We start from the raw sequence: 21259 nt of genomic DNA on the forward strand, positions 1-21259 counted from the left end.
TCTAATAATCCTAATTATTATTATTTTCCTATTAATAGCATCTGAAATGTGCTAGCAAATAACAGGAGAAGATCTGTGCCCAGAGGAGCTTGCAATCGAAGACCTTGACCGTGCAAGGTAGACATTCGGGTAGATCCTAGCACCCACACAAACTCCCACTGAAGTCAGTGAGTTCCATGTACACTCAAGGGTTTACTTGTGTGGCGTCAGTGGCAGGACCAGGGCCAAAGATGAGTGAGATTGACATGCAACAGAAGCAAGTGAACTAAGCAAGAGCTGATGTTCTATGTAGGTAGCAGTATGATTTTAATTGACTGTTTTGCAGGATGCTGTTAAAACACTCTTTTGGGTGTAAAGCTGCTGTATGTTGTTCCCAAGTGAATATTGACTACCCAATAGTATAATTATAAATGGGCTAAATTGCGTAGGTTTTTCAGCTAGTTGTCATTTCACATGGGGCCTGGTCAAATAATTTGAGTGCATGTCTGGTGCTGGGAACTCTTGAGCTGTGACCCAGAGTCTGATACCTAGTCCTTCTGAGGCCTTGATCAAGTCATTTCAGCCAATGTTTGCAAACTTTGTTGCCTGAATTTAGGTGCCAAAATGGTTGGCTCAATTTTCAGAGATGATGAGATCTACCAGCACCAGCAAGATTGAGGGGGGAGAAGAGGACTCATCTTTGACTAATTTTTTATTTAAAATAAAATGATTTGACAAAGGATCCACAAGTTGTTGGTAACAGAGAGGTTAAAGAAATGTGGAAAGTTGCGTATCTAGCAATTAATTTAAATAGTATCCTTAGTTTCTTAATGACTGTGACCTTGCTCAATATCTGGGGATGTCTGCTTGGGGATGGACAGACAGATTAGACTGATCTAAGCTAATATTAGGGAATGGAAATTAAGGAATGGAAGGAGAAACCCTTGTGCACTACTTCAACAGCATCCAAGGTCCTCAGAAATGTTTTTGGAGTTTGACTCATTGACATTGCTCATTTATTTACTCACATTATCCATGAGAAAACATGATAGAAATTCCTTGATCAATAATAAACACAACAAACATTTCCAAATAATACTTCAAGAAATTTGTATGAAAAAGTTTATTCTTGTTTTACTGAAGAATTCTTGGCATTAAAGCAACAATCCATGGTAACAGTAGCCTCTCTGACTCAGAATGGCTTACTCTGTAATGCATTTTGTCATAGTTCATATCTAAGCAATAAGACACGACCAGCAGTGCATTTCTAGGTGATTATTGCACAAGGCTAAAAATGATAAGTCACAAGCCAAACATTAAGTGCCTGTAACCAATGGAGAAGTACAATAATAACTCTGAAACCTGGAGTATTGTAATGCTGTTATGTCATCAGTTCAAGGACAGCTTTACTACTAGTTACTGTTTGATAAACAAAATGTTTTTAATTAATAATCTCAAGGGTCCTCAATTCTTTAAGGGTTAAATCCTGCAAACCAGGTGAAGGCTGTGAAAGTCCACAATTCAGTAGGACTCAACTGTGCAGGTAAGGGATAGGATGTGAAGAATTCTCTCCAGGATTCCTGGACCATAGTACAAGAGAGGATTGTAAGGGGTGGGACATGAGGGCTGGGACAGTCCAGGAGAGACTTTGGCTAAACATACCCATCAGCTAAAACATCCTTTGAAAATGAGCTGGAGTAGCTCAACACAAGTAGGCTATTTACACAGAGTGTGTACTGGAATAGATGTATTTTAGTTATGTGAACTGATTTTTCAAAGCTGATGTTCACCTGCAGTTCCACTGCCTTCAATGAGATTTGCAGGTGATCAGCACTTCCTTGGAAATCAGACCAATAGTGTGGTAAGTGTACATGACACCTTACAATGGATAAGTGTTAAAAAAGTGGGGTTCCTGCCTTCAAAAATTTCCACTGTAAAATGATTGCTGATTTAACTTCCATGTGCAGCTGGCAGAGAACAGAGAGAGAAGAGTAAAAAGAGATCTGGACTTTGGTAAATAAAATAAACAAGACAATTTAATGAATCAAAAGTGGAGTAAAATAAAAGTTGAATATAATAAAAATAAGCACGGTAATATTTAATTTTTATTTTTACAATTTTGTTTATTTTTAAGCATTTTCTTTTATCGATTTAAATGTCCATAGTTGTGCCAAATTCTGAGTTTAAAACATTTTTTTTCTATTTAAATTTTCAGAGTTGAGGGAAAATGTAGCGGGTCAGACAATAATTATTTAATGACAATAGATGCTGAGATTCAAAAAGTTAAAGCTTTATAACCTTTAAAACACAAATTGTCAATGTCACATGTCAAAATATCCAAAGTAAATAACGTTCACTCAAATGCTAATAAGTTCCAAAGCAACATTTTTCTTTCTTTGCCTGTCTGTAAATTCTGATTATTATCGATGGAAATATTTTTGTTGGTTTGTGTGTGTGCGTTAAATTGATGTTTGCAGACCTTCACCAATAAAGATATCCCTTTAATGACATGGCTCTGTGTTCAAGTCCAGGAGGAGACTAAATTTAGGAAGCCCATTATCTTGTCAGTTGCTTGTGCACAGCTCCCACTGAAGTCAATGTGCAGACCTGACTCTCTCAGCTCCTCCTGCAAAGATCCAGGGCCAGGAAAATTGAAGACATCCGTGCTACATCAGATTCCCTGGATAACCTTTAAACACACAGATAAAGATACAGATGCAAGGATAGATGGAGTAAGGCCTCAGCTTTAATAGCCTCTTTTCTAGATCTTGTGCCCTATTGCAGTCTCACAGTTCAATGTTGCTTGCTCTCTGAGGGCAGCCTGTGTTCGAGGTCATGGGATCTGGCCTTACTCATTGACTCCTTATAGTTCTACCAATATATAACTTGAAATCAATGGAATTATAACAGAATAAAAAGAAGCATAAGGGAATGGAGAATTAGGCTAATGTGCAGCAAGTTTAAAATGCAACTAGTGATCAAAGAATCATAAAAATGTGGTGCTGGAAGGGACCTCAGGAGGTCATCAAGCCCAGACCCCTGTGCTGAGGCAGGACCAAATATGCCTGAACATGACCAGTGTACGTCCATCTTATTCTTAAAAATCTCCAGTGATTGGGATTTCACAGCCTCTCTTGGAAGCCTGTTCCAGAGCTTAACTACCCTTTTACTTAGAAAGTTTTTTCTAATATCTGACCTAAATCACTCTGGCTGCATATTAAACCCATTACTTCTTGTTCTACCTCCAACGGACATGGAGAACAACTGATCACTCTCTACTTTATAACAGTCCTTAGCATATTTGAAAGCTGTTATTGGGTCCCCCCTCAATATTCCTCTCTCAAGACTAAACATACCCAGGTTTTTTTTTGTCTTTTCTCATAGTTAGGGTTTTCTAAACCTTTTTATAATTTTTGTTATTCTCCTCTGGGCTTCTTCCAATTTGTCCACATCTTTCCTAAAATATGGTGCCTAGAAATGGACAAAGTACTCCAGCTGAGGCCTTCCCGCCAAGTAGAGTGGAACAATTACCTCCCATGCTTTACATACAACACTCCTGTTAATACACCCCAGAATGATGGCTTTTTTGCCACTGAATCACTTTGTTGATTCATATTTAATTTATGATCCACTATAGTCCCGAAATCCTTTTCAGAAGTACTACCGTCAAGCTAGCTAGCCCCCATTTTATAACTGAACATTTGATTTTTTCTTTCCTAAGTGTAATACTTTGCTGTTGTCTTTACTGAATTTCATCTTGTTGATTTTAGACCAATTCTTTAATTTGTCAAGGTTGTTTTGAACCTAATCCTGCCTGCCAAAGTGCTCACAAACCCTCCCAGTTGAGTATTGTCTAGAAATGTTATAAACTCACCCTCTACTCCATTATCCGAATCATTAATGAAAATGTTAACTAGAACCAGACCCAAGATTGGCTCTGGCGGCACCTCACTAGATATAGCCTCCCAGTTTAACAGTGAACCATTGGTAACTATTCGGTGAGTATTGTCTTTCAACCAGTTGTGCACCCAATTTATTATAATATCATTTAGACCAATTTCACTAGTTTGCTTATGAGAACGTCACGTGGGACTATGTCAAAAGCCTTACTAAAATCAAGATATATCATGTCTACTGCCCTCCACTATCCACTAGGCCAGTAAGTCTGTCTAAAAAGGAAATTAGGTTGGTTTGGCATGATTTGTGCTTGTCAAATCCAAGCTAGCTATTCCTTATGATCCTATTATCTTATACATCTAACTTACTTAAATATTTTTAACATGTTCTTTCCCTGTTTTGGCTTGCATTCCTTCCCCCTTATTAATACTAATTGTGTTAAATAATTGGCCACCATTAACTGTTTTAGTGAATACTGAAGCAAAAGAGGCATTAAACACCTCAACCTTTCCCACATAGAGACACATGGTCCCCTAAGCCTATCCCTCACCAAGAGGTAGGGAAAAGATGTCACAGTTGTAATTTTTTATCTAGGTATGTGCTCAGATTCTATGGGATGGGCAGCAATATAACAACCTAGGCAGGCAGATCCTTGTATTGATCAATGCAAACTAAAGCAAAGGGTCATTGTCCACTGACACCCAGGCCTCCGAGAAAGGCCAGACCAATGGGACAGAGACTAAACATCTCAGTACAGGTGTATGCCCCATGTAAGGTGTATTCCTGCTTCATCTCACTCCAACCACTTACTTACACAAGGATTGAAAAGGCATTAAAGGATTGAAGGCATTAAACCCCCTCCACTACTCCAGGGTTCCAGATCCCCAGAAGATGACAGTATGGCTTTTCCCCCTTGGTCCCATTAACGGTTTTTCTATGTAAAAATGTTTTACCAGTATAGTTATACTGGTATAGTTAAATCTATATAGTCTCACTGGTTCAGCTCCTCATGTGAACACTCCCACACTGGACAAAGAGAGCCCTTTCACTCCAGCTTAAACCCTTTCTAAAATAACATAAACTAACTCTCAAAAATCAGAGGGTAGCCGTGTTAGTCTGGATCTGTAAAAGCAGCAAAGAATCCTGTGGCACCTTATAGACTAACAGACGTTTTGGAGCATGAGCTTTCGTGGGTGAATACCCACTTCCTCAGATGCATGACATGCATCTGAGGAAGTGGGTATTCACCCACGAAAGCTCATGCTCCAAAACGTCTGTTAGTCTATAAGGTGCCACAGGATTCTTTGCTGCTTTAACTCTCAAAAGGCACCTCTTATAGGGGAATAAGAAAGTCCACACAGGCTGCTACACTCGTATAACTAGATCAGCTCAAATAATAACTAAAGTTGATTAAAAATTGTCTATTAGGAGCAATATTACAGTTGTTTCCCTTATGCCCTCAATTCTCTTCTATGAGGTAGGCCCCGTGGTTGGACTATATCTCCCTTTATGCACTGCAGTCATGGAACTTCCATGATGCACTATAAAAGTTCATCCACATGGGAGGCTGCAGGGCATTGTAGAAGATGTAGTCTAGTGGGGTGGGGCAGAAGGGCACAAGACACCTAAAATACCACAACAACTCAGGCAGACACACTTTAATGTTGAAGTGGCTGATATGAAATATTTTGTTCAGATTTTCCTGATGGGAGCAAAACTGACATTTTCTTGTGAAAAATTTTAATTTTGAGAAAAACATATTTTTTGATGAAAAAACATTGTGATGGAAAATTCACAGCCAGCTCTACCAATAAGATGAAACTCAGTGAAGTGCTTGTTTAAAAAACAAACAAACAAACAAACCAAAAACTGCACCCAACTGTTCATGTTCCAGTTTGGAACATAATGTTGATCACTGCTCTTCTGACATTCCAGAGAAATCCGAATGAAACATCAAGATTAGCTCAGTGGTAAACTTCTGCAATGCAGCCTGAGACGTCACAAAACCTAAGCAAAGGTGTGTTGAGTTTTGAGCAAAAGGGATCCATTTTGGACATGAGTGGAAATCAGTCAAAATTCAATGGTTTTTCATTGTTTTGACCAGAAATAAGACTAATCCTGATGGTTCTTGCAGAGCTTTGCTTTTGAAATTTGGGGCCATAGTATGCAAACCATGATAATTAAAACTGGGAAAAGATTTGCTGTCAGTCCCCTGTGAACTGGAAGTGCTAAGTTTTTTCACCCTTAGAAATTATGGTCTTTATGGTAAATATATGGCCAAATTCCAGTTTAAGTAATCACATTTTTATGCTCCTTAAATTCCCCCTGAAATTTTAACTGGCCATGGAATGGTCCACTTCCAGTCCTAGACTCTGTGTGCTGTTAAAGAGATGTCCTGTTTCACACTCAAAATAGTTGCATTTCAGTGGCAGGCAAAGTGATTCTTGCAGCATGTGTGTCATTTTGCTCTTATTTAGTAACTACCTTAATGTGCTGTGCTAAACAGTAGCATAAAGAAATTTGCAGATGATATGCTACTAAACTAGCAGGAGTAGAGGTGAGAGGGAAATGACATAAAGAGACTTACATAGGGTGCAAACATCGACAATAAATGAGATTCTGTCTGGAAAATTTACTGTCAGAGTAGCCAGTGGAGTCAGTGAATACAGACTTCTGTAATGTGACAGAGCTCTTAACCTTTGTAACCCTGACCCAAGTCAGGTGATTGGGTCCAGGAAATAAAGTACAGTCCCTTATCAGAACCTCTGGGTGTCACACCCTTATTACAAATGCATCTAGGGAAAAGTAATCTAAAACTGAAACATTTAGTATGAAAAAGAAACCTAGAAAGCAGTCATGCTGAAAAAGACCTAGAAGTGATGGTAGGTAGCAGATCAGTTAAAATCAATACTTCAGAGAAAAAAAGGCTGATATAATTTTGGGATGTATGCACAGAAGAATCAGAATATAGAGCAGGAAAGTGATAATTCTGGTTTATATAGCTCTAGTGAGACTCCACCTGGAATATTGAATTCATTTCTGAGCACCTCAGAAAGATATTAACCAAGTGGAAAGAGTTCAAAGAAGTGAAAAAATATGATGAAGGGGATGGAGGGAGTGACTGATGAAGTAAATATATGGGTCACATATGATAACTATATACAAGCAACTTAAGACTAAAAATACCTTGGAGGTAGGGGGTTAATAAGGATGGCAAAAGGGGTTATAAATATGAATTTCTAGATGAAAATAAGGAAGAGGAAGTTCAGAATGACTTTCATGAAAACCTTCCTGACAGTGAGATCTGTTGATTGTGAAACAATATCTAAAGTGAAGTGATAGAAGCGCTGGCATTTTAGGTCTTTTAAAAATAGACTGGTTAAAACACGAGAAATCTCACATAGGAAACAATCCTGCACTGATAGTGAACTAGATAATTTTCCATTATCATTTCTATTATTTTAATCCATGCATAATACACTTTATTTCTTAACCATCCAAAATTTCTGCACAGAAGCATGCCCCATTATCATCTTATGTCTGTATTGTTTCCATAAGCATTGTATATTTCTGAATTAAATTGCAAGCTTCTCATTGCAATGAACACGTATTGGTTGTTTCTAAAGCAGTGTGTGCCTATGTATGATATTCCATAAGCTTTAATAATACTAACAGATATTGTTTGCGCTGTGAGTAAAGTTTGTTAGGCATTTTAGGATTGTTATGGATGAAAATAGAGATGGCCCTGAGCTGTGAAGTTAAGCTCTAAGTCCAAATCCACATCTAACCTTTCTTCAAAGTGTTAGGGGTCATATGGATTCTGAGGTTTTGGTTCAGGCCCATCTCAGAGTAAAATATGCTGTATAAATGCAAATTCATTATCATTACACATTCAGACAAAAGAATTTTCCATCTGAGTACTAACCGATATTTATCTGCAGCATTCAACAATAATTTATGTATCTTTTTTTTAATCAAGATCCATTTCAGAAGAAATCCTAAAGCAGTTTAGTCAAAACCCTGATATGTTTTGGTTTTAGTTGAAAGCCAAAGAAGTGATTAACTCCCTTTTTCTTTGTGGATTTGCTGAACAGGTGCTCTTCTAAAGGATCATTAGGTATATTTAGCATCTGAAATTTGAGCAAGTCTAAATCTCATTGGCTGGCCTGGCCACATGATAATTTAGGATCTGATGCATCAGGCTTGCTTTTGCCCAGTGTTTCTCAGGAGGGAAGAGTTGGAGAGGCTTTGCTGCTAAGGAAAGTTTGTAAAATATTGCTGGTAAGCGGTTTTAATTTTTTCTTTAGAGCCAATCGGGCAGTTTCTTATTCTGTAGCTTTTTGAGGGCTCTGTTCATTATTTACCCATGCAAGTCAATAGGTATTTTGCCTAAGCAAGAAGTCATGAAAAGGACCCTGAGTGGCTGCAAACACAGTAAGTGAAGAGAAATCCTTGGACCTATGACTGGAGGATATAAAACATGGGGTTTGGATAGATGTTCCCTATATTTAAGTACATATATGTACCACTGATGTTTGTGCTTAGACTGAGCTTTAGCCTGCGTTGTTCACAAGACATACCACTTGTGAATTGTTGTTATGAGTTAGCCCTTTGGTTTAACAAAATAGGTTTATTCTAATTTTTTTCCCAACGTATTGGCATTAAAAAGGGACAATAATGTATGTTCCTATATTTAACCTGCAGTACTGGTCTTCACTTGCCTCAGAAGGAATTGCAGTTTAGCTAGCTAAATGAAACCAGCCAACCACTCCATAGTATTAGCTTACATGGCAGATATCTTTGGACTAAAGCAGCTGTTCCAAACCTTCATCTACCACCAGCGTTAGAAATAGGGATGTATTGTCTAGTAGCAAGCTATAATTTTGACAGGCCTATAACTTAAACATTCCATTAATTAATCCATCCAAATTTTGCAGCAATAACCTTTATTTCAAATATTGACCCAAACGATATGGTTTTCTGTATTTTCTGGGTTTGAAGGAAAAAAATAGAAAAAAGCTACAAAAGCTAAGAAACGGAGAATACATACAGGCTGATGGTGGGAAGAGAGAAATTTAACCTCATTAATTTAAGGTCATTTAAAAATAATTATGCTAGATTTTTCTTCATTTTTTTTGCTTGTTATATTATAACTTACCAAGGAAAACTCCATCCAAACAAGAGATGAAATAAAATAATGGACTATATAAAAATTATAGATAAGGAGAGTTCTCCAGATAATTTTGTAGTGGGAAAATTAAAAGCACATATTTTAACAAATAACCACATCTCTGATTTGTTCTTCAATATGTGTTGGACGTCAGCATTGAATTCCATATATTTAACTTGAATTGTAACTGATATTAGCATGTTACTTAATCCAGTAACACTGCAGTCTGAAATAAAGTGAAATAAAGTTAGATCATGATGGCTTTAATTTTTGTGAGTCACATGCTAAAGGTCTGCTCCTGACTTGCCAGTAAAATAATGTATTGGTATTAGCAATTATTACACCGTGACACACACACATAATAGACTTGACTAATAGTTTCATAATATTTGAATACTTTGGGCTAATATTATATTTTCATCTGTTAAATGTCCAGTGCATAGGTAATAGGCAGAGGAATACTCTGTGAAAATGGCAGACGATGAGGAGTATGAGGAGGTCATAGAGGTAAGAGAAAAATATTTTAACAATGGAGTTACTTGTTTGTGAACTTGTAACAAATTAATGTTTTGAAAATGCATAGCTTGTGTCCATCTCTATACATAAGCAAACTGTTCCCCAAGTTTGTGTGTGTGCAGGTACATTAGAGGGAACAGTGCCATCAATACCACAGAACCTCTGTGGCTGCTGTTCCAGTATCTATTTGAATATGGATTGTGAACTTTCCCACCCATTGCAAGGAAGGAATATGAAAGTTCCATATTGGGGGCCTTTTGTGAGCCTTATATGGTCAATACAGTATGAATATTCAGTGTAGATCTGAGGCCAAATTAAACCCTGGTGTAAGAGCACCAAAATCTATGGAGCTACAGCAGGGTTGAATTTGATCTCATTGAAGCTCATTGCTTTGTACCTCATTGTAGTGCCATGATTTGAGGAGTCCCCAGTAACTAGGGGCACAACAGCCTACTATCATGGGTGAATGTCAGTGAAAAAATGACTTTGCTATAAGATGGTTACACTGTATTAATAAACCTGCTCTTAGTTATTAAACAATGTTTATTCTGTTAAAATACATAAGGGCAATTAGAATGGCTTCCATAGTGTCCTCTGAGGGGGAAAAACCATAGTGTTTATTTTAGTGACCAATTTTACAACTCTGATCTGCACAAGAAATCCTATGGATTTCTCATCTGAGCCAGGATGGAAAGGTTGAGCCTTCAGTGCTGAACACTGTATGTTTCTGATCGTCAGACGCAGATGTGCTAATTCAGTTAGTTACATATCTACATCATATGTCTGAGGAAATATATGTCACTGTTAGTACAGTCCCTATAGATGTATTTTGGAATCTAGCTCTAAAAGGAACTATTTCTCCAAATTGTTATGATTTCCTATATTATCTGTGATTCACCTTGTATGCAGTGACTAATAATATCAGTGTTAATTGTACCACCAGTTATACTGTAGTCATTCCCACTTCCATAATTATCTTCTTTTCTAGGCTGATAATTATTTATTTTATTTTTGATAAGGTGTCAATTTCCTTTTTTTAAAAATTTGCGTGATGTGACAATGTTTTCCCAGACAGCTCCATTTCCTTCTTTGTTTTTTAAAAAATGTATGCCTATCTATAACCACATCTCTAGGACAGCCTCAGATGGTTCTGCTTTATTAGCTTCCTCCTGAGATAGTCACAGGGGAGAAGTTATAAATAAAACAGCAACAAATGGCATTTGGTATCATTTTGAAGCAGCTCAGCCCTTTCCAAAATCATTAAATCTATAACCCTAGTTTTATATAAATCACATGATTGAAATCTGTGTAATCAACTTGTGCCAGATATTTGTGTTTAAAGAGAGAGGAAAATTATTGCTGGAATAAGTGAATATTCTTTTACTCACACAGAGGTCTCAGAGTATACTGGATATTTCATTTAAGGGATATTTCTCCTACTTCTGGATGTACTAGTCTACATTGGATATTGTAGCCATTTGTGATTTGCAAAGAATGCAGTTGATCACAAACCAAATAGTATTTCACTGATAAGTATCTAGAAACTTTGGGAAAAGTGAGTCAGATACACTACACTGGCACTGAAGGGAACTACTCGAAAACATAACCAGATATTAGGCCGCATGAGAGGTACTTTGTTCTAGTTATTTGAGCAAAGTACTGAGGCCCTAGAAAGGCTGAATTTTAATCAGAGTTCTTTTAGGGCCTGATCTTTTAGGGCCTGAAAAGGCCTTTGGATCAGGTGCATACTGATGTGCTGTGTGACCTTGGGGAAAATCACTGTGCATGAGATTTTCAGAGGCAAAAATGGCAGATGGTCACTTAACTAATACTGGAAGTCAATGATTGTTAGGTGATTTTTTTTGAAAATTTCCATCTTCATCTTTTCTTCTCCATTGACTTCAATGAAATGTTAGAGGTTCAGAGCAGTTCAGGCTCTGGCCCAGTCTATCTCAGTTTTCCCATCTGTATAAATGGGTACAGTAAAATGGAGAGGGCTGTTGTGAAGTTTGATTATAGTGACCGTCCTCCAGGCTTTTGGGAAACCCTGGTTTCTTTGATACTGACTCTCTCTGTTGCTTTGTGCAAGTCATTTAATCTCACTGTCTCTGTAAAATGGCCATGATTATGAATAATCTTTACCTGACAAGAATTTTAATTTGTTTGCAAACTGCCAATAATTATTATTATTAAAAATGAGCGGATCCTCAGAACTCTGCCACGGATGGAAAAGACGCTCCAGCATGTCTGAACCACAGCTACATTCCCCCAAAATTGGGTTAAAAGCTGTGTTTGTTATTGCTTCAAAGAGATAAGGAAGGCATTTTGCTGTGCTGCATGACCTTGAGAAATGATGAGGTTTGTCCTCTGTTTATAGTATTACACTGAAGAGACTGTCATTGAGGAAGGTGAACCAATGGAGGTAAAAGATTGTATGAGATTGCATGTGGAGCAAATTGTATGTGTTGTTGTTAATGGAAAGCACCAAATGCATAATAAACCATTCTGTGTTTTGAGGATTATTTCACCATTCTGACTGCATAAATATGAGCTGAAATAGGTGAAGATTACTGCTCAAGGGACTTCTATTTAATTTACAAGGTCCTGATCTGGGGAGGGGATAAGCATCTTCAGATAAGTGCATTCAGTGTCTCTCAAAGTTGGGCCATGGATTACATGACAGGAAACATGGGCTAGTGTATACTCTAATATACCTGATGTATTTCAGCTATTCTGAAGACAAGTACAGAAAGATTCCTTCTGAAATCTATTTTATTTACACGTCAGTTCTATTCTTATTTGTTTTGTTTGACCTTAGTCACAAGCAAAGTGATTGTTTCCATGTTTTTCCTGTTTCAGTTATTGCGATGTAGTGCCCTCAGGAAGTTATAAAAGTAATTTGAAATTGCAGTTAGGCCATTCATATGGATATTCCAACTCCAGGCTTTTTCCAGGTGAAATACTCCTCATAGTTTGCAGCTATCAAGATGCACAGTCTTACAGTTTTATTCTGTGGGTAAAGTGTTTCCTTTTGAACAGAGAGTCCTGTCACAAAATCTGTCTTGAATCCTTGTTCCAGTAAAATGCCCATTGACAAAATAGGAACTTTTACTGAGTAACTAATTGAGGACTACCCCTGCCAAAAAAAGGCCATGTCATGTCATTTGTTTTTTAAGATGAACTACCCAGTGAAATCAATGGCCAGAAATTATTCAAAGTAAGCCATGGTGCAACAGATAGTTCTGTATCTGACTTACCGGATTTTGCATTACATTAATAATGGTAGTTTTTTAAATTTAAATAGAAAATTAGTCACTGTAGGCACTATAGACTTTCTAATTAATGTGATTAGATTTTCTTCTGTAGACTGTGGTGTATTAATACCCTGTTACCCCTTGGGTTTTAATATGAAAGAGGAAAAGTCACTGTGCTTTCAGAATCAAGCATTTTTTTTCTGCTCATTTTCTTTGAAGAGGTCATGATTTAGGCACTAGTTAAGTCTATTCACTGGTACATGTAACTTTTTTCTAGTGTGAAGGTTTTACTGTCTAAGGGTCAAACTTTGTAAACTCTTCAGGGCAAGTACCATACCTTATAGCTATCTGCAAAGTGCTATGTACATTTATGGTGTAATAAACCAAAAAAAAAAAAGTTAATAGGAGTCAACTTCTGTTGAACCATTATTTAGCCCTAGTGTAATAGGTAACAAGAAACAGCATGTAATTTTTTTCATGGTTTTATCACCATGTGCGTGCATTTAGGATTCTCCAGTGCCATTTAATGACAGAAAAGGTGTCATTACTTTTCTCACTGATTAGAAATGAATGGATATGGACTAACCTGTTGCAACACATTAAAGTGAATAACAACTTATTGGAACATTATTAGTGAAACACAACTAGTGCCCACAGAATAAAGCATTTTGAAAGATAAGTATTGCCAACATTTTCTTCTTTAGCTAATGCCCAATATATTTGCTATTCTACATCATATTAATGCAAATAACTGTCAAGAAATCTGAGCTTCATTCATTCCCTTTTGAAGGCTTTCCTTTTTTTAGCAAATCTATTATGCACCAAGACTTGATGCTTCCTTATCCATGCACTTTTGAAACAATTTTATTTTGTAAGTTATAATAACCATTTCTTTTAGTGTTTTTAATTCAAATCTTACTTGTATTAAAACCATTGCCTGCAGCATGAACAAATATATAGATTGTTAAAAGGAAATTGAGTCTCTTTCCAACTGAGCTATACCCACTGCTTATATACATATATCAGATAGTCTCTTCTGTGATTATGATCTGACTATCCACATCAGGACATGCAGGTTAGTAGAAAAACTGGATTCTGAACATACATTCAGTCATCTAGTGAATCTTATAGTTATTGTGAAGATCTGAAGGGTTTAGTTATGTTTATCTTGCTATTTCAATTTCTTTTCTCTTTTCGGGGAAGGCTATTCCTTTTGAAGGCTGATAAATGCCTTTCATCTATATTCACATCTCCCAGTGACATCAACAGGAGCTGTGAATGTGTGGATATGTGTTCCCTCCAATATTCCCAATATAGCCCTTAGTACTCAGATCATTTCTACACTTTGGGCCTATCTGTCATCAATTTACCCTCAAGGTTCCCTCTGACGTCAATGGGAGATACACATGTGGAATGATGGCAGCAGAATGCCCTCCAGACTCCAGAGCTGTTGGATAAAAACCAGAGAAGCTTGATTTAGAAATCGGCTAATCTGCAGAGTCTTCACACTGCTTGCTTGGATGATGTGTACTAGACACATTGGGCAATCCCAGTAGGAAAAGTGGCCCACTACAATGTTCCCACTGTGGGGGGTTCCTGAGTAGGAATTAAATGCCATTTCATCAGATAGGAGAGTTAAAAAGTTCTTGCTGCAAAATTATGGCTTATCATTAAAAATCCAATAAATACATATTGCCCACATTCCCAGATTATCATGGAGACCACTACCACCACCACCACCACCACCACCAGAGGAGCTACTGGCCCCAGAGGCACCTCAGGAACCATTGAGCAAGCTGCACCTCCAGTCAGAAAGAGGATGAAAAAGATAAAAGTGGATTCTTCCAAGTTTATGACCCCTTACCTGCAACACAGTCATAAAATGCAGGATCTGTTCAGTCAGGTAAACTCTTACACTTTGTGTCTTCCTGTTTGTTTATTTAAATCAAATATACACATCATAGCAAACCCTAATATCACTGTAATGTCCTCTTCTGTACTTCCTTTCTCATCCTTGTTGATTACTGATATTTACAGTGAAAGAGGAGTTTGTCATTGCCTGATTCATTCATTGTTATGGTAGTGAATCATGATGTCACAAAAAGTGGCTTGAGGGAGGAGCATGAGTTCTATCAGTTATGTTCCTGATGTCCATTCCTAGCTCTCTCACTGACTCTTTGTGTTCCGCTGGAAATTTTATTTAACCTCTCTCTGCCTCAGTTTACACACCTGGGTTGGAATAATAATTAAAGATAGACCTGAGTTGTGAAATTAACCAAACCTCAAGCATGATTGGTTTGTTTATTTTTCATTTTTGGCCAACTGTAGACAAAGGACAAAATTGCAAAGTCCAGATCTGGATCCAAACTTTCCCAAAAATTTGAAGAAAGGGTTCCAATCTGGGGTGCCACTTCAAGCCCAGCTCTAAATACATAAGTGTTGTGAGGCACAATTAATGCTTATGAAGTGTTTTTACATTCTAAGATGGAAAAAAGGGTAGAAAAAATTAATGGTAAGGTGATGAAAGTGATAACTTATTTTATTGTTTGAATTGGCCGGGGGGGGGGAGAGGGAGAGGAAGGGCATGACAGATCATAATCCAGGGCCCAATCCTGCAAACATTACACATGAATACTCCTTATTCAGCATTCCTAATCCTGTGAACAAGGGCACTCACTTGAATAAGGGCTGTAGGGTTGAGCCCATAACACGCAGGGAGTATTTTAAAATTGTAGTAGTAGTAGTGCACCTCATGCAAATAAAATCAGCAACTTGACTATAGCAAACCATTTAAGTGGGGAGACTGCCCAACTCAAAGGGAAAATCAATGGGAGTTGGGTGCCATAGGCCTCTTTGTAAAGCCCAGTTTTAATTTATTAAATTAAATGTGCCTGATCCTGATCTCACTGAAGTCATTGGGAGCTTTGTCATTGACACCAATGGGAATAGGATCAGGTCACATAGATTTTCAGCATATCTAAGCAGCTACATTCGTTATATTATTTAAAAAATGTGTGTCATATTAATATTGTAAAGCCATAGAAACACTGGGACAAATTCTCCTCTTATTTCCACCCGTATAGCCCCATTGACTTCAATGGGGTTGCACAGCTAGAAATAAGAGCACAGCTTAAGCATTGTGTTTTCAGGTATCTGAATACAATTTTTTTAGCTACATGATTTTTATAGAATAATTGTTATGATAGAAAACCAAACTCCCTACAGGCCCAACCTGTGTCATATCTGGGTGATCTGAAGTGAGCTCAAGAGGAGAAACAGACTATTATATTTGTTACAGTGTACCAGATCCCCAGCTGGTGTAAATCAGGACACCTCCTTCGGCTCCAATGGGACTCAATTGACTTCAATGAAGCTATGCTGATTTGAGCTCTAATGATCTGGCTCAGTGTTGCTAACCCAGTGAAGATAAACATTGATGACTGCTCTAGCTTAAGCTTCTCCAGAACTTTGGGAGTTTGTCTGAGTAATGTTCAGTCTTGTTTTCTTACAGAACAAATACAAACAGCAGTTTGAAAAAGAAAAAGGAAAGCCATATGCTAGCACAGTTGATACCCCAGAACTTCGGAGAATTAAGAAAGTGCAAGATCAGCTCAGTGAGGTATGTGCTAGGCCTAATAAATCAAATGAGATATAAATTGGTAAGGGGCTGCATCTCCTGGGTTACATATTTTAACTTTTGGCAGTAACCAAATAGATAATGTTATGCAATCCAGTCTGGAAGCTTAGCAGAAACATTGCCAAGGTCTCTGGTGCCGGAAATGCAGACTCAATGACAAGCTTAAAAGTCTAGAATTCAGTTTGGGATTTAGGCCTTGGCAACAAGGAAGGAGAGATAATGGTCCTTGATCAGCTGGATAATAATTCCAGGTGGCTGTGGCCAAAAGAGATTTGAATTTTTTTCATCTGAAGTTAAAGACAGGATGCTGGGAAAATGTTGATAAAGTATAAAGCACTAAATTAAATGACACTGCTGGCTACATCCTGTCATTTTTCTGTATGTGGAATTCCTGTTGAAGTCAATGGAAAAATTGACTGAATATTGCAAAATCAGACCTTTCAAAATGTGCCTAAACACTTCTCTTTTCATATAACCGCATATCAAACAGCTGCCCTTAATAGACTCTGCTGATGTGCTCTAAAAGGTACTTATTTGTGGTGTTGTAGTCCCATTTCAAGTAGCTCTCTGTTAACACAAACTAGATACCTTTTAGGGAATGTCTGCACTGCAGTTAAAAACCCATGGCTGATCTTAGGGTGACCAGATGTCCTGATTTTATAGGGACAGTCCCAATTTTTGGGTCTTTTTCTTATATAGGCTCCTATTACCCCTCACCCTGTCCCAATTTTTCACATTTGCTGTCTGGTCACCCTAGCTGGTCTGTGCCAGCTGACTCGGGCTTGCAGGGCTCATGTTAAGGGATTGTTTAATTGAGATGTAGATGTTTGGCCTGGGACCTGCAAGGAAGGAGGGTCCTAGAGCTCAGATGTTTTCTTGATAAATACTTCTCCCAATTAATTGTGTTTGGCATGTCTTGATCTAGGTTAAATATCGTATGGCTGGTGATGTTGCAAAGACTATTTGCCATGTTGATGAAAAAGCAAAGGACATAGAACATGCAAAGAAGGTGTCACAGCAAGTGAGCAAGGTAAGAGTGTGAGTGACTCTGTGAGAGGGTTGTGGACATCAATGGCAGCAAGCCGTGTAGGTCAGGGCCCTAAGAATGATTGTATCAAAATTTCAAAGTAACACAGGAAGATAATTAGCAGAGAAACAACTGAGCAAGAGAGAAAAGTGTTATAATCTGAAATGCTCCTCACTGAGGTAGCCAATGGGTTTTCTTTGTTAGAGACTTTTTCTCCCTTAACATTTTGAAAAAGCTGGCTATGTACTAACACATTTTAGTGCTTTCCTACAAGCACAGTTAACCAACATGCTGGTCTTTCTGTCCAGGTTTTATACAAACAGAACTGGGAGGAGAATAAGGATAAGTACCTTCTTCCCCCCGATGCTCCAGAGCTTGTGCAGGCAGTAAAAAATACGGCAATGTTCAGTAAGGTAAGAGCAGCTTCTGCTCTGAGGCAATGTAGTGCATGTATCATTGCTAGTGAGTGGTTATTTCATTCCAAGTAATTACTTCCTGACACTTTTTTCTCTCTTTAAGAAACTGTACACAGAAGATTGGGAGCAAGACAAAACATTATTCTACCCATACAATGACAGTCCAGAGTTGAGGAGAGTAGCAAAGGCCCAAAAGGTTCTTAGTGATGTAAGTAGCAAAGCCTGATTGCCCATCTCAATAGAGTGGTGTCACATTGATTTACCTCTATAGACTTCTCAGTGGATTTGCATTGGCATAAAACCACTATAAAGGAGTAGAGAATCAGTCCCAAGATGCAGTGTGGATATTTATGAAAATGGTAGTGATATGTCTGTTGAAAAGCACTGAATGCGTTGAATGTTTATAGTCTGAAGAGACTGGGGATTCTGAGCTGTGTTCAGAAGCATTATTGTAATCAAACTATTATTGGCCCAATCTTCTAGGGTGCTGTTTTCAATGGGATATGAGAGTGTTTAACATCTCTCAGGAGACAATGAGAACTTTTCAGGATTGGGCTTATACACCCAGTTCTCCCATGTGTAAAACAGGGATAACAATACTTCCCTACTTCACAGGAATGGTTTAATTCATTAACATTTATAGAAGCACTTGGAGAACTGAATACCTCCTTGGTTAAGGAACTATATAAGAGATGTCAGTGAATTTTGAGGGCATTCAGCACCTCACAGGATCAGGGCTCTGAAATCCAAACTATTAATGTATTTCAAAGGTCCCCTAGCAGGTTAGTAATTTCTCTCTTTCTTAAAGAACACTGTAGGAGTTACACTGCTTGAGAACGATTATTTTGCAGCAGTGGAAATGACTGCTTCTGTTAATGGAAGCATTAGAGAGGGTCAGGAGTAAATGGTCTGTTGTTTATTTAATCAGGCAGTTCCTGTAAATGTTTACTCCTTGCATTATTTCAGATTGTTTACAAAAAGGGACATGATGAACGGAAATCTAAATACACTTCTCTGCCAGATCCACCTGATGTGGAGCTCGCCAAGAAAGTGACTAAGCAGCGCAGTGATGTGAGTATACTGCTCCGCTTTCTCCCAGCTAGACAGCTTGCTGAAGGATTTGGAGAGGCAAACTCATTTAAGTGTAACCCTTCTGCCCCTCTGAGTTGGCAGCAACAAGGGCCGCGTTCAGTATCCAGGGGTTTCGTTTTAGTAACACAATGCATAACCGGCTCGAGCCCCCACCCAGTGACCTGGGACACTCACATACCACACACCCCTGGGCGCCTCTAGGAGGCAATACTTCCCCTCTCGCAAGCACGGAGTCTGAGTGTAGCAAAATCTTTTTAATAAAGGAAGGAATTAATGCAGCATCCCATTGGAGAAACACCACAAACAGGGTTATAACACAAACCATAAACAAAAACCCACCTCCAAGTACTTTTGGCACTGTCCTTTTTCCCCTTAGGGTTTTAAGTCCAATCACCCCAAAGTCCAACAACCCAAAAGTCTCTGGTCAATGCCACCCCAGAGTTCGAGAGTTTATCTGTAGAGGTCCCTCCCCCCAGCCTGGATAGAAAGGGGCACCTTACGTGGTCCTGGGCCAACTGCCCTGCCTCTCCGTGGGTTCTGCTTCCGCCTTCTCCACGAACTGCTCCGCTTTACCAGCTGCTGCACGCTGCTCCTCCAGCCGTCCTCAGAAACTGCTCCACTCCACCAGCTGCTCTGCTCCATGAGCTGCTCCGGTTCTCTCTGCAAAATGCTCAGCTCCGCTCGCTCTGTGGGCCGCTCCACCCATCCCACAGCTACTCCGCTCTGTCAGCCACTCTGCTGCCACCAGCTGTCCCGTGATCCGCTCCAGCCATCCCCACAAACTGCTCCACTCCACCAGCAGCTCTGTTCCACAGTATAGCTTTGGGCTCCCCACTAGTTAGCACCGTACTCAGTGCTCTCAGCTTAGTGATTTTAGCTTTTTAGTGATTTTCAGCTCTTAGTGATTCCAGCTCATAGTAGGGGAGCCCCAGTGCTAGTGCACCATTAGCCCAAAGTGAGTTCAGCTCAATAACCTGTATTTAAATTCTTGAGGGAATAAAAAAGTCAACTCTGACATTCCACAGTGGAGAGAGGAGGGGGTGCAACTGGTGCTTCTGGCTCCACAAGGAGACTGCCCCACCACACACAAATACCTGTCCCCAGCCTCTCTCAATTCTCTGGGTTTTGGAACCCATGTCCCATGTCTAGCCAGTACCGCCCAACTGAGGGTGAGCAATTTGTCACCAAGCAGTCCCACAGCTTGGGAGTCTGGGATAGGGTAGGCGTGCCTATGCAAATACACTCTCTGAAATTCTTTCCACCAGATGTCAGCGTAGAGCTTATCCTGACTCTGCTTACATAAGTGCATATACATTATATACAGGCTGGGTTCAAGCATGGAATAAATAAATAAATAAACAAACAAATAGATCAGTCCTCACAAGGGGCTCTGTGTTTGTCATCTAGTCTTCCATGATGACTGTCAGGGTTTTTTTTCTTCCTCATCTTTTTCAATTCTCATATTCACCCCCTACTTCTTTCTTCTCTCCTACTCTCTTCTCCCCTTCCTCAGTCCTCTCATTCTCCTTCTTTTTCTGTTCTCTCCACCCTTCAAGGGTATGCTTTAGAAAGTTGTAATGATCAAAATGGCCACTATGTTGCTTGTTTAAGTTCAAATAGCAAAGTGTGTGTCTGTATGGGTGCATTTTTGATTATATAATATTTTCTAAGGAGTCCATAATTTGTGCTCAAGGAACACATTTATTTTTCTAGTAGGACTGGATAATTGATATTTGATTATGAAATGCACCTGTCGGATCTTAAAAGTGAACAAGCTGTACTCATGTTGTAGAATATATTTAAATATGAAATTCAATGCAAAATTATTATACACATTATAGAGAGTCCTTCATTCCTAACATCCTCATGTTCACAGATCTCAGTTAGAGGAAAAGTTTGTCAAACAAGATGTCTTCAGCGTGATTTTGCACACTGAATTAGCTAATGGCATCAAGCAGTGAATCCTTAGGGCATGATTAACAGAGGCCCTGGCACCAGTCATCTCCAGTCTGTTTTGTTATAGTTAGAGTAAATCAGTACCAAAGAATGCAGGAGATGGGATGGAATATAGAGAGATAAAAGTTCAGCTAAATAAATGGGACTAAGTCATGTAGGCCACGTCTACACTACAGCATAAAATCAAAATTATTAAAACCGGTTTTATAAAACTGGTTTTATAAAATCAATTTTACGTGTCCACACTAGGGCACATTCGGTGGTGTGCGTCCATGGTCCTAGGCTACCATCGATTTCCGGAGCGGTGCACTCTGA

The 21259-nt window shown here is 38.7% G+C and overlaps 1 protein-coding gene across 26 annotated transcripts in view; it reads left to right on the forward strand.

Moving 5' to 3' along the window:
- The first annotated feature begins 8092 nt into the window (after positions 1 to 8092).
- The window catches only part of NEB (nebulin), a 194936-nt gene continuing 181769 nt past the window's right edge, over positions 8093 to 21259 (forward strand). For 25 of the 26 annotated variants that reach the window (XM_030579866.1, XM_030579881.1, XM_030579874.1 and 22 more), the window contains exons 1-9: positions 8093 to 8157; positions 9483 to 9553; positions 11940 to 11984; positions 14525 to 14719; positions 16328 to 16435; positions 17379 to 17483; positions 17789 to 17893; positions 18000 to 18104; positions 18863 to 18967. In XM_030579866.1, the coding sequence (XP_030435726.1) occupies positions 9518 to 9553; positions 11940 to 11984; positions 14525 to 14719; positions 16328 to 16435; positions 17379 to 17483; positions 17789 to 17893; positions 18000 to 18104; positions 18863 to 18967 (804 nt within the window). In that variant the 5' untranslated portion in view covers positions 8093 to 8157; positions 9483 to 9517. Of the gene's footprint in view, positions 8158 to 8291; positions 8311 to 9482; positions 9554 to 11939; positions 11985 to 14524; positions 14720 to 16327; positions 16436 to 17378; positions 17484 to 17788; positions 17894 to 17999; positions 18105 to 18862; positions 18968 to 21259 lie in introns of those variants that run through there. The other variant, XM_030579867.1, reaches the window with a different exon arrangement.

Source organism: Gopherus evgoodei, chromosome 11 (assembly GCF_007399415.2).
Source record: "Gopherus evgoodei ecotype Sinaloan lineage chromosome 11, rGopEvg1_v1.p, whole genome shotgun sequence".
Taxonomy (NCBI): Eukaryota; Metazoa; Chordata; order Testudines; family Testudinidae; genus Gopherus; species Gopherus evgoodei.